This window comes from Mus caroli, chromosome 8 (assembly GCF_900094665.2).
Source record: "Mus caroli chromosome 8, CAROLI_EIJ_v1.1, whole genome shotgun sequence".
NCBI classification, from domain to species: domain Eukaryota; kingdom Metazoa; phylum Chordata; class Mammalia; order Rodentia; family Muridae; genus Mus; species Mus caroli.
Genome location: NC_034577.1, coordinates 66,847,174 through 66,859,911, shown reverse-complemented (window position 1 = coordinate 66,859,911; position 12,738 = coordinate 66,847,174). Strand labels below are relative to the sequence as shown.

The 12,738-nt window shown below is 47.7% G+C and overlaps 1 protein-coding gene across 1 annotated transcript; it reads right to left on the bottom strand.

Annotated features, from left to right (window-relative positions):
* Nucleotides 1-5,409: 5,409 nt before the first annotated feature.
* Hmox1 (heme oxygenase 1) lies at nucleotides 5,410-12,580 on the bottom strand. Its single transcript, XM_021170315.2, has 5 exons — nucleotides 12,416-12,580; nucleotides 10,216-10,336; nucleotides 8,877-9,368; nucleotides 7,151-7,250; nucleotides 5,410-6,120 (listed from the first exon to the last, which is right to left on the bottom strand). The coding sequence occupies exons 1-5, from the start codon at nucleotides 12,436-12,438 to the stop codon at nucleotides 5,987-5,989; spliced, it is 870 nt and encodes a 289-aa protein (XP_021025974.1). The 5' UTR covers nucleotides 12,439-12,580; the 3' UTR covers nucleotides 5,410-5,986.
* Nucleotides 12,581-12,738: the final 158 nt, after the last annotated feature.

Sequence of the window (12,738 nt, the reverse complement as noted above, 5' to 3'; positions counted from 1 at the left end):
AACAGCAGGGATGTAATTCCACATTGTTGGCTGGGGCTTCCCCTCAGGTGCAGATGGAATGCTGGACTTAAGCACTGAACAGAATTTTAGCAAAAGTCAGAGTGAAGCAGAGTCAGCAAATTCACTAGTCAAAAGACAGAGTCCTAGCAGGGCGTGATGACACACCCCTTTAATCCCAGCACTTGGGAGGCAGAGGCAGGCGGATTTCTGAGTTCGAGGCCAGCCTGATCTACAGAGTGAGTTCCAGGACAGCCAGGGCTACACAGAGAAACCCTGTCTGGAAAAACTAAAAAAAAAAAAAAAAAAGACAGAGTCCTGTAGACATGGCTTGGCAATTAAATGCTAGCACAGGCTGCTCTTGTAGAAAATCAGTTCTCTATGGTGGCTCACAACCATCCAGGGAACCTGATGCCCTCTTTTGACTTCTACAGGCACCAGGTATGCATGCAGTAGACAGGTAAAACACATACATATATCTTTAAATATAAATAAATTGCCAGATGTGGCACATGCCTTCAATCCCAGCACCCAGGAGGCAGAAGCTTACAGAGCTCTACAGAGGAGAGGCTGAGATTGAAGACACTCAGTGACATACTGCAGTTTCCATGGTGAGATGTTTTTAGGGTTTTCTTTTTTTACTTTTTCTTCAAGGGCACAGGTTGGATAGGAAAGGATGGGGAGATGCGTGGGATTGGGGTACACAATATGAAATTCACAAAGAATCAATAAAAAGTTTAAAATATACATAGATCTATTTACAAACTCTTCTCTGTGTAACCCTGGTTATCCTGGAACTCACTCTGTAAGACCAGGTCAGCCATGAACTCAGAGATCCCCCTGCCTCTATCTCTGGAGTGCTGGGAGTAAAGGCACATGCAGGTCCATTTTTTTTAAATCAGAATCATTTTGCCATACATAGATCACATGGAGAAGTTAAGGGGTTGGGGAGATGACTCATTCAGTAAAGTGTTTGCAGTGTAAACATGAAGACCTGGTTTTGGTTCCTCTGTACCCACTTAGAAAAGATGGATACAGCATTTGCCTGTAATCCCAGTCTAGAAAAGTGGAGACGGCAAATCTCCAAAGCTTGCTGGTCAGCCAGTCTAATCAGTTGATAAGTTTTAAATTCAGTAAGAGACCTTGTTCCAAAAATTAGCACAGGGCTGGGAATTAGCTCAGTGGTAGAGTGTGGGGCATTGGGCTATACACAGACAGTCTGGTCTCCAGTCGAGCTGAGGTCTGAACCCCAGTAGAACCTGGTGGTGTGTTCCCTCATGTCTCCTAGACCCTTGGCTCCTATAGAAGTTACTGCCCCTCCAGCTCCCACAGGAGAAGCGTGGCTTTTAGTCACACACAATGTCCCAAGCTTCTGACCTTCGGGCTAGACGCCTCCCCAGTTCCCTAGCAACAACAAGATAACAAGCCCACCATAAGAGGGGCTGCTTGGCCCCTCCTCACTCTCTAACCTCTCTTACTCTCTAACCTCTCTTACTTTCTCTCCTCACACTCTCTCTCTCTCTTTCTCTAACCTCTTACTCTCTAGCCTTTCTTCTTTCCCTCTCTTTCCCCCTTCCCTCCTCTTGGTCATGGCAGGTCTCTTTCTCTCTGTCTTTCCACCTTTTCTCTCTTTCCCCATGCCTTTCTACAATAAAGCTCTAAAACCATAAACTGTCTCTGTTCATCAAGGCCTGCTGTGCTTGGATGATGGGATAGGCTTTTTCCTAACGAGGCACGCCTAATCTCCTATCAGAAGGCCTTCCTGTGCTCCAGCCAGCCTGCTGGGAACTTCTCTCCCTCTGCCCTCTCTCCCGTATCTCCGGGGCTGAGGATGTTGCCCCCCGGGCCCCTGGTATCGTAGGCTGCCCCTTGTCCATCACCCCCACCCCACCGAGTGGGGTCAGTGGTTTCACACAGCCAGATGCCCACCCAGAGCCAAGTGGAAAGCGTTCGGCAGTCCTTCTACGCCTGCCTGCCCAGAGCACAGGAACTCTGGCCAGACGTGGGCTCTCTCCCTCCCCGCCCCCTTCTCCTACATCCCTCAGCCCCACAGTAGAGTGCCTTCCCAGCATGTGTAAGGCCCTGAGTTCACGTCTCACTTCCAAAAATAAATTAATTAAAAAACAAAGTGGAGAGTGACTGAGGAAGACACCCAACTTTCCTGGTAGCCTGTATAGATTTGTGTGTACCACCCCACACATGTGCACCTATGCATGATTGTTTGTGCATCAGAAGGTGTGAGAGCCCCTGAAAGGGATACTTGTAAGTCACCATGTGAGTACTAGGAACTAAGCTCAAGAAGTGAGCCATAATCTCTCCAGCCCCTGTGTTGAAACTCTTGACCAGTAAGCTAGAAACATGAGCCAGATGGAGACAGGTGAGGGTGGCTGGGCTCTCTTCCTGCCTATCCCCGCTTTGCCTCTATCAGTAAACACTGGAATAACCACGAATATTTGGAAAGGCTCAAGGCCTTATCCCTAGCCAGAGAAAACTAAAGGTGACAAAATCTCAGTCAGTTTGCTCCAGCCAACCCTGAGGACAGGACCTGTTGGCTAATCTCTAAGATTCTCTAAAAGGCCCAGGGCAGGACGCAATTGTGGCTTAGTAGAAGAGCACAGAATTGGCTTGGGTAAGGGTCCTAGATTTAATCTACAGCACCACTTGTGCTGGAAAGTAAAATGCTCATTCACCAATGTACAAGTAGATGATGAGGTGTAGCTCAGTGGTAGAGCCTTGCCTAATGTGAACAAAGCCCTGGATCTGATTCCCAGCACTGGAAAGAAAGAAGGGGCCGAGAGTCAGTTCATGCTGGATGTTTTTTTCCTATTGATATAGTTAGTCCTCTTTGTAAGTCTGTCCAGTTTTAACTAGTTTTGCTCATCTCTTGACAATTGACAGAAAGTCTATTCTTTTATAGAATTCAAAATTGTTTTTCTTTTTCTTTTTCTTTTTTTCTCAAAACAGGGTTTATGTAGCCGTGAATGTCCTGGAACTTTCTCTGTAGACTAGGCTGGCCTTTGAAATGGCCAGAAATCTGCCTACCTCTGCCTCCCAAGTGCTGGGATTAAAGGTGTGCGCCACCACTGCCCAGGTGTTTCTCTTTTCTCCCTTTTCTTCCCTTTGTTTGCTCACCCTTTAGGTACTGGTGTCTGAACCCAGGGTATCCCATATGCTAAGCAAGCATTCTACCACTTAGCTATATCCCTAGCCTTTGTGTTCATTTAATTTTATATGTGTAGATGTTTTGCCTGCACATATGTCAGTGTACTGCATGTGTGCCTGGTGCTAAAGAGGACAGAAAAAGCCATTAGATCCCCTGGAACTAGACATATAAACTGTTATAAACCACCATGTTGGTGCTGGGAATCAAACCAGGGTCTTCTGGAAGAGCAGGCAGTGCTTTTAAGCACTGAGCCAGCTCTTTAGCAGCCCTCCCCCAACTTTTCTTACTTTATCACAATACATATTTTCACAGATGAGGAAACTGAACTCAGGGTAGGAAGCTATCCTTGCTATCTGAAATCTATGCTTTGCTATCGATACCCTATCCTTAATTTCATTTTTCTTTATCCTTAATCTCATAAAGAATGCTTTCTGGCCTGGTGATGATGGCACACCAGGTAAAGGCAAGCATATCTCTGTGAGTTTGAGGCTAGCCTGGTCTACGGGGAGCAAGGTCTCCAGCCAGGACTTCAGATAAATCCTGTCTTGAGAAAAAAAACAAAAACAAAAACAACAGAAAAGAATGACTTCTGGACCTGGCTGCATGTATATAAGTCTCCCAGAATGCCTTTCTTGTATCGTGACTCTGGGATACCACCTCTGAGCTCTGTAGCTATGTGCCTCCATGGAGTTCTGGAGTTTCTGTGCAGACTAGTATTTTGACATCACTATATTCCCTCTTCAGCAGTTAAAGACAGATGTATCGCTCATTTTTCCAGTGAGCAAAATGAGATTTGAAGCATTGTGCCCAAGACCTGGTAATAGAGTCAGTATGGGGGACAAAGATCTCCTAACTCTCAGCCCTCTGGTACTGGTGGGACACAGTAGGTACCTCATCCCTGTTCTGCCTCCAGTGATGTTTTCCCATCCCCAGAGTGGGAGGTACAACGATCAGAAGACACTGGCCTTCTGTGCATAATCGAGCTAGGAGTGATGGAAGGCCTTGGAATTTAACTTGCTTCTCATTGGCTTCTCAAGACAGGTGAGGTCAGCAGCATCATTGTATTGTCCCAGGTGGTGAATCTGAGTCACTGAGGGGTTAAGTGACCAACTCCAAAGTGGAATAGCAGATGGCTCAGCAGGTAAAGTGCTTACTGCCCAAGCCTGAGCTCAACCTCCAGAAGTAGAACCTTATAAAACTGGAAGGAGGGAACTGTCTCCCCACACTGAGCCCTGTGGCTGTGCATACCAATAAGTGCACTCACAATAAGTGAAGTTAGAAGAGAAAACACGAAGCCAGGCATTTGCCTCCAGTCTCTTAAGTATCGTTACTCAGAGCGTATCAGCTTTATCCCAGAATCTGCCCATTTCATCCTCATTAAATATGTAAGTCTTGGGGCTGAAGAGATAGGTCAGTCAGTGAAGACCTGAGTTGGAGCCCATGTAAAACAGACATGGTGGTGTGTGTTTGTAATCCTAGCACTCTAAAAACAAAGTGGACTCACCAGGTGTGGTAGTACATATCTTTAAACCCAGCTCTTGGAAGGCAGAGGTAGGAAGAACTCAATGAGTTCAAAGCTAGACTTAAGGCCAGCCAGGACTACATAAGAGAGACCCTGTCTTATGTACAGGTACCATCCTATCTCCCCCCAAAAAACAAGGTGGATTGGCCAGGTGTGGTAGCTTTCATATGCAATCTTAGTATGAAGGCAGAGGCAGGCAGATACCTGTGAGCTCAAGGCCAGCTGGTCTACATAGGGAGTTCCTCCAACAGAGTTGCATAGTGAGATCCTATCTAAATAAAATAAAAAACCAAGGTGGACAGTTCATAAAACACACCTGAAGCCGGGCGTGGTGGTGCATGCCTTTAATCCCAGCACTCGGGAGGCAGAGGCAGGCGAATTTTTGAGTTCGAGGCCAGCCTGGTCTACACAGTGAGTTCCAGGAAAGCCAGGGCTATACAGAGAAACCCTGTCTCAAAAAACCAAAAAAAAAAAAAAAAAAACCCCAAAAAAAACACACCTGAGGTTGATCTCTGGCCTTCACATGCACACACACACACTCATCTGTGTACACACAAACACAGTCTGGAAAATCTGCCCAACAGCTTAAAGCTCACTTCCAAATCTCAGGTACAGCCAACCATGGCAGCTACCAATGTTACCTTCACCTGCCCTCCTCCTGCCAGACACTGAAGAGACAAGCTGAGCAGGGCCCTGCTCATGGACAGCATAGACATGAATGCACTTCTAGTGACTGTTAGATAATGCCATTTATTATTTCACACAGAAGTTAAAGACCAAGGTTACAACTATTAAATACCTCTTTCCCACCCACCCCTCAAAAGATAGCCCCACTTTGTTAGGAAAAAACAAGACAAAACAAAACAACAAAACACCATTACTCTGGTAGAACTGGGGAAATAATAAAAAAACAAGACAGAAATACAAGACAGAAATGTCTGGAAACGGATATCAAAGTGGCCACGACACTGGGGGAAAGTAGTCGTGGTCAGTCAACATGGATGCTAACAACCATGGGCACTGGGCTCAGAACAGCTGCTTTTACAGGCCAGTTTTGGGGCTCTGCTGCAAGATTTGGAGCTGCTGGTTTCAAAGTTCAGGCCACTGGCTGGATGTGCTTTTGGTGAGGGATCTGTGTCAGGTATCTCCCTCCATTCCAGAGAGAGAGGAAGACACAGGGAGTGGGCTAGGGATCCCAAAAGCTTTCTTAGAGGCCCAAGAGAAGAGAGCCAGGCAAGATTCTCCCTTTCAGAGAGAAGGCCACATTGGACAGAGTTCACAGCCCCTGGGGGCCAGCATTGCATTTACATGGCATAAATTCCCACTGCCACTGTTGCCAACAGGAAGCTGAGAGTGAGGACCCACTGGAGGAGCGGCGTCTGGGATGAGCTAGTGCTGATCTGGGGTTTCCCTCGGGGTGTCTCTGCAGGGGCAGTATCTGAAGGAGAAAGAAAGACAAGGTCAGACTCACACAGCCCGGGGTGGATGACTTTAAAGCCACAGAAAGCACAGGACACTCAGTGTCATGTCTGCTACAGTTCCAGTCCAAGGCCAGGATCTGCTACAGCACAAACCACTAGCCACTGCTCAAATCCCTTCAAAGATAGGAGTTCACGAACTCCCCCAGGCTGTTCATTCTTCTGCGCCACAGCAAATCAAAGTCCCCTGACCCGAACAGGTAGCTAATTCTATCAGGACTGACCACAGCTCAGCCCACCAGAAACAGTACCACTAATAACGGGCTTGTGGGGTCCTGCCTCCGTTGGGAGAGCCTTGGGCAAAAAGTGGGCCCATTCAAGCAATCAAGTTTCACATAACATGCCCTGCCCAGCTTCCATCACCCACTCCCTGTGTCATACTGTCCCAGGGTGACAGGCTCAGTGAAGGCACATTTTGTGTCACTTTGGTCTTTTTTGAAACTTTCTCCTGCTCCAAAGGTAATGCAGCAAGGCACAGGAGAAGGGCTGACACCCAGAGTCAGGTAAGTACATGTCTCCGTCATCTCTCCTGGAGGGTCAGCAATAGAAATAGGTTCCCAAATTCTTGCTTTATATGGGGACCTGCTTGGAAGCCTTTAGTGAGTCCAAAAAGGTAAACACACCCTAGCTTTTTATGAAAGATTGAAGCAGAAAGATTGTTTGACCTCTGGTAACAAAGTGTGACTCTGCCCCCACCCCCCAAAAAAAAAATTGGGAGGAGGGGTCTAAATGGAAGAATTTCTATGCTAGTGACTTCTAAGGGCTTTATATGCACCTCAGTCAATGAGCTACACAGCCCCCAACTCCTGTTTTCCAATGTGGAGAAACTGAGGTAGAAAAATCTTATAGCTCACCCACAGTCACATACTACAGGCTTACCCTGGGTGCTTTTGTCTGTACCCTATTTCTGATTTAAAACATTCAGCAAAGAGGAGAGTAAAGAAGTTCCAGCTAGGCTAAGGAGAGCCAGAAGCAAGAGGCCACCTTTACCTTGCACCAGGCTAGCAGGCCTCTGACGAAGAGATGCCATCTGTGAGGGACTCTGGTCTTTGTGTTCCTCTGTCAGCATCACCTGCAGCTCCTCAAACAACTAGAAGACAAGACAAGACATACTGCCTGTTAATGATACTCACGGGGTGGAGGGACCCCAGCTGAAGGCAGGACTTGAAGCATGTTGTGAAATATTGTACAAATGACACAACTTAAGGAAACTATCACACACCCATGTGTCTTTCACTTACCTCATCAGAGATATGACAGGTTTAGTTGGCCCCCTGCCTGTGCCCTCACTTGGACCCCACCAGTAACACTGTCCTGAATCAGGACTTCAGGATCTTATTTGTATCCCTATGAGGAGGAGAACTAGTTTGTTCCTCTGAAATAACACATAATGTATGGCTGCTGTGCAGCCTACAGCCTGTTCTCTCTTCTTGACTGTGCATTGGTGAGCTCCTCCTGCTAAGCCATGTGCCATGGAGTTTGTTAACGTGCTTTTGCAGGCGAGGAAACCACAACTCCTGGAGTAGGGCTTGCTGGAGATCCACCAGGGGTCAGGATGGAGACCCAGTTCTCAGCTGGACCTTTGTCTAAGCTCTTTTCTTGGAGTTTTGTTTTGTTTCTTTAAGACAGGGTTTTTTTGTGTAGCCTTGGCTGTCCTAGAATTAGCTGTGCAAAGCAGGCTGACCTGGAACTCAGAGATCCTCCTGTCTCTGCCTTCTGAGTGCTGGGATTAAAGGGCTGTGCCACCACTTTTCTGTTTCTAAACTCATTCTTTATACCATATGCTCAGAAGGCCTCAGAGGGATGGTCTAGATGTAGTTGAATTTAAGAGACTTGAAAGGTTACTTCTCTAACAGGCGCTTGCCTTGTGGGACTTTTAAAGGATCTCAAGGCTGAAAGTGGGAGCCAGGAGATCAACAAATTGGAACCCTGACCACCATAGCGCCCATGGTTCCAACAGGACAGTCTACTCCCCTCCAGCTCTGTCTTTCAGGGCCTTGCTCAAAACAATGAGCTAAAGACAGTTCAAAGATTAAGAGCGGGGGCTGGCGAGGTGGCTTAGCGGGTAAGAGCACTGACTGCTCTTCCAAAGATTCTGAGTTCAAATCCCAGCAACCACATGGTGGCACACAACCACCCAAAATGAGATCTGATGCCCTCTTTGGGTACGTCTAAAGACAGTGACAGTGTACTTATGTATAATAATAAATAAATTTAAAGAAAAGAGATTAAGAGCATTAATTGCTCTCCAGAGGATCTGAGTTCAATTCCCAGCTCCCACATGGCAGCTCCCAGCTGTCTGTAACTCCACCTCCAACAGATCTGACACCAAGCAAATATACATGCAGGCAAAACATCAATGCACATCAAATAAAAACCAGTAAATGCCACCTGAAGTATCTCGGCATCAGAAACCCTTACAGTGCCAACCTGGCTATGCACAAGTGCACAAGCACTCCAGGTCCAGCTGCCCCATCTCACAGGACACCGTCTCTCACAACAAGAGCAATAGCATCAGGAATTTTTTCCCTGTATTACTCCTCCCACAGGGACTGAACTGTATCAACTAAGGATAAAGAGATTTGCCCACAATCACCCAGCTAGAAAGCAGCAAAACAAGACCCTGGCCCCAAGTCTTTGTACTAACTATGACTATGACTCCAGGACCCTCCCTCCAATTAACTGGAGTGTGGCTCGAAGAAGCAGTGGGGCTCACCTCAATGTTGAGCAGGAAGGCGGTCTTAGCCTCTTCTGTCACCCTGTGCTTGACCTCAGGTGTCATCTCCAGAGTGTTCATTCGAGCACGATAGAGCTGTTTGAACTTGGTGGGGCTGTCGATGTTTGGGAAGGTAAAAAAAGCCAGGCCCTCTCCAGAGCTGGGCAAGGCCATAGCCTTCTGTGCAATCTTCTTCAGGACCTGACCCCCTGAGAGGTCACCCAGGTAGCGGGTATATGCGTGGGCCACCAGCAGCTCAGGGTGAGTGCATCCCACCTCGTGGAGACGCTTTACATAGTGCTGTGTGGCTGGCGTGCAAGGGATGGTTTCCTGCCAGTGAGGCCCATACCAGAAGGCCATATCCTGCTCCAGGGCAGCCCTTCGGTGCAGCTCCTCAGGGAAGTAGAGTGGGGCATAGACTGGGTTCTGCTTGTTGCGCTCTATCTCCTCTTCCAGGGCCGTGTAGATATGGTACAAGGAAGCCATCACCAGCTGAAAAATAGAGTCAACTTGTCCCTAGAAGAGCCTACATGACTGCCTTCTGGAAGGAAGGCCTCCTGTCCCCACCACCCTCCACTCCCCCACCCACAGTCAGTGTACTCTACCCTGTGTCTGATGTTTGCTACTGGCATCAGTTACACAACCACAAAATCAGTCTATTAAGCCCGGCTGTCAAAACCCCATTTCTCAGGCAAGAAGGCTTGGAGGTTAAATGAGGTAGCCAATCTCACTGTGGGGACAGGACACTGCAGGGCTAAGGCAAACTTCTCCTTGCCTTCAGAGGCAAGTTGAAATTGGGTCAGGAGATCTGGGTGTAGTGATACATGCCTGTGGTCTGAATAGGAGGCTGACACAGAACTGCGTGTTCCTGAGCTGTGTAGTGAGACCCCATCTAATAACACAAGAGCTTGCACTTGGATTGTGGGTCAGTGGTAAAGAACTTAGCCAGCATGTACGAGGTCCTGAGTTAACCAGGTCAAGAGCACAGGCTCCGCACCTAGGCCATCTTTGTTTGATTTTGGTCTTTTCCACCTAAAGCTGACAGGATGGCCTCTTATCCTCGCTGAGCCTTCCCCTTATGCACTTCTCAAGGTTGAGATAAGAATATAACGTGACCAACTCAGAATACATGTTCCTAATCCTTAACTATTCTGCTGCACTGGCCCCTCCACCCGCATCACATCCTCTCCTCGCTGAGCTACAGTATCAATGTAATAAGGTGACTTCCTTGGACAGGCCCTCATCATTCCTGGCTCCAACCTCCCCATTAAATTATTGGCATAAGCACTGGGCATACCTGCGATACCTCAGTGCTCTGGTCAACCTACTCGTCACATACCTTAAAGCCTTCTCTGGACACCTGACCCTTCTGAAAGTTCTTCATGAACTCAGCATTCTCGGCTTGGATGTGTACCTCCTTGGTGGCCTCCTTCAAGGCCTCAGACAAATCCTGGGGCATGCTGTGAAGGAAGAGAGGAGAATCAGCAGGGGATCAAGGGATGCCTGTGAATGATTAGACCTGCAGAGCCTCCAATGTAGGCCAAGCCATGGTCTTAACCATGCAAACAGATGTCAGTCATTAAGTACTATGGGATATTGTCCCCCAAACCACAGGGAGACTCCCTATTCTAGTTATTCCCCGTAAAGGGGAGGCAAGGTATGGCCTGACCACAGTGAAGAACCATACTACTCCAAACACTATTGCTCAAAGGGAGATTTTTTTTTTTTCCAAGACAGGGTTTTTCTCTATGTGGCCCTGGCTGTCTTTAGAACTCACTCTGTAGACCAGGCTGGCCTCAAACTCAAGAGATCTGCTTACCTCTGCCTCCTGAGTGCTGGGATTAAAAACATGCACCACCACAGCCTGGCTAAGGGTAGAGACTTTGGTGAGCTTTTAGATCCAACCTGCAGACATTTCTTTAAAAAATTCAGTTACGGATTTTACAACCAGCGGGGTGTGATGTTACACATCTTTAATTCCAGCATTCAGGAGGCAGAGGAAGGCAGATCTCTTAGTTTGATGTCAGCCTGGTCTATCTACATAGTGAAGGAATTTCAGCACAGGGCTATATAGGAAGAGTCTCAAAACAAACAAACAAACAAACCCACCAAATCCAACTTTCACACACACACACAAACACACACACACACACTCTATACTCAAAGTATCTGCATTAAATGGTCTCTGTAATCCAGCTCTACTCAGAGAAGTTCTGCAGCAGGAGGATTGGAGAGTTTCAGACCAGCCCGGCACGATCTTTAAATCAAAAAGGTGCCTATACTGTACCTTAGTGATACAGTGCTTGCCTAGAATGTCTGCAGTCCTAAATTCAGTCCTTACTGCTAAAGCCAGGGATGAGGATTAGACACTGGAAGACGGCTGAGCCAGGAAAAGCACTTGCCACCATGCCTGATAAGCCAATCTTTCTTGGAACCCACATGGTGAACTGAGAAATGACTCCTTTCAAGTCCTCTGACCTTCACATGTTTAATGTGTCACTCTACATGCACAATAAATAAAATGTAACGAGACACTTTAAATAAAAATATAAAAATAAGATTGGTGGGCTGGAGAGGTGGCTCAGCGGTTAAGAGCACTGACTGCTCTTCTAAAGGTCCAGCAACCACATGGTGGGTTCTGACACCTTCTTCTGGTGTGTCTGATGACAGCTATAGTGTACTCATATACATAAAATAAATAAGTATTTAAAAAAAATAAAACTTTTTTTAAAAAATAGTAAGATTGGGTTTATTAAAAAAAAAAAAAGCTGGGTGGAGTGGCACATGCCTCTAATCTCAGCACTAGGGAGGCAGAAGCAGACAGATCTCTGAGTTCTAGGCCATCTACAGAGTGAATTCCAAGACATCCAGGGATACAAAGAGGAACTCTGTCTCAAAAGTCAAACAAAGAGGAGGAGGAGGAGGAAGAGGAGGAGGAAGAGGAGGAGGAGGAGGAAGAGGAGGAGGAAGAGGAGGAGGAGGAGAAGCCAAGCATGGTGGTGGAGCACTGTTCAATCTCAGGAAGCAAAGGGAAGCGAACTGGAGTTCAAGGCCAACTTGATCTACTAGGGTGTTCCAGAGTTCCAGGGCTACATAGACCCTGTCTCAAAAACAAAACAAAACACACAAAAACTACTCCTCTCCCCACCCCCCATCCCCAAACAAAAAACACCCCAACCTCAGCACCCTCTAGTTCTGCTACTGGCCTCCCTGCATCTTACAAATCGTCTGAGGTTGGAAATTGATAAGTGACCACTCCGCGCCAGCAAAAGACAAGCTCCCCAACCCCCAACCCCAAGAATGGTGAGTCCAGGATCCAGGACTTAGCAGTGCGTTCACCATCCCTCAAACCTGGATACTACAAGACACTCCCAATCCGTCACCTCCAGCATGTCAGAGGAGTGAATCACATTTTCTCCCTCCAGCTTCCCATAGCTACAGGTAGACTGGGCGGTAACTTGTCCCTGGCCCCGCAGCCTGCATTCCCAGGCAGGATAAGGGACACCGGCCACAGCTCCCGTCCCCACACAGTCGCTTGCCTGTCGGGCTGTGGATGCTCCATCACCGGACTGGGCTAGTTCAGGCTGGCTCTGCTCGATTCAGGCTCCGGGATAAGCTCGAGACGGCTCTGCGCCGGCAGGCTCCACTCACTGGTTGTTTGCGGAAACTCTGGAGGCGACTGGAGACGGTGAGCGAGCAGCTGCCCGCGCCAGCCCTTTAAGTACGCGAGTCACGTGGTGGCCGCCCAGCTGAGCCGGCGTTCTCGCTGCTGTTGCAACACCCCGCCCGGAGGCGGGTTGGCCGGGCCTGTAAGGGGATAAATCATATGACTCTGGCAAGACTGTTACAAAAAAAAAAAAAA

What these genes read in the sequence shown, in the direction of transcription:
- Hmox1 (XM_021170315.2), bottom strand. Translation starts at nt 12,438, where the DNA reads ATGGAGCATCCACAGCCCGACAG. An exon ending in TGTCCAGAGAAGGCTTTAAG is followed by an intron (nt 9,369 to 10,215) that starts GTATGTGACGAG and finishes TCTATTTTTCAG; the next exon opens with CTGGTGATGGCTTCCTTGTA. An exon ending in CCTTCCTGCTCAACATTGAG is followed by an intron (nt 7,251 to 8,876) that starts GTGAGCCCCACT and finishes CTTGTCTTCTAG; the next exon opens with TTGTTTGAGGAGCTGCAGGT.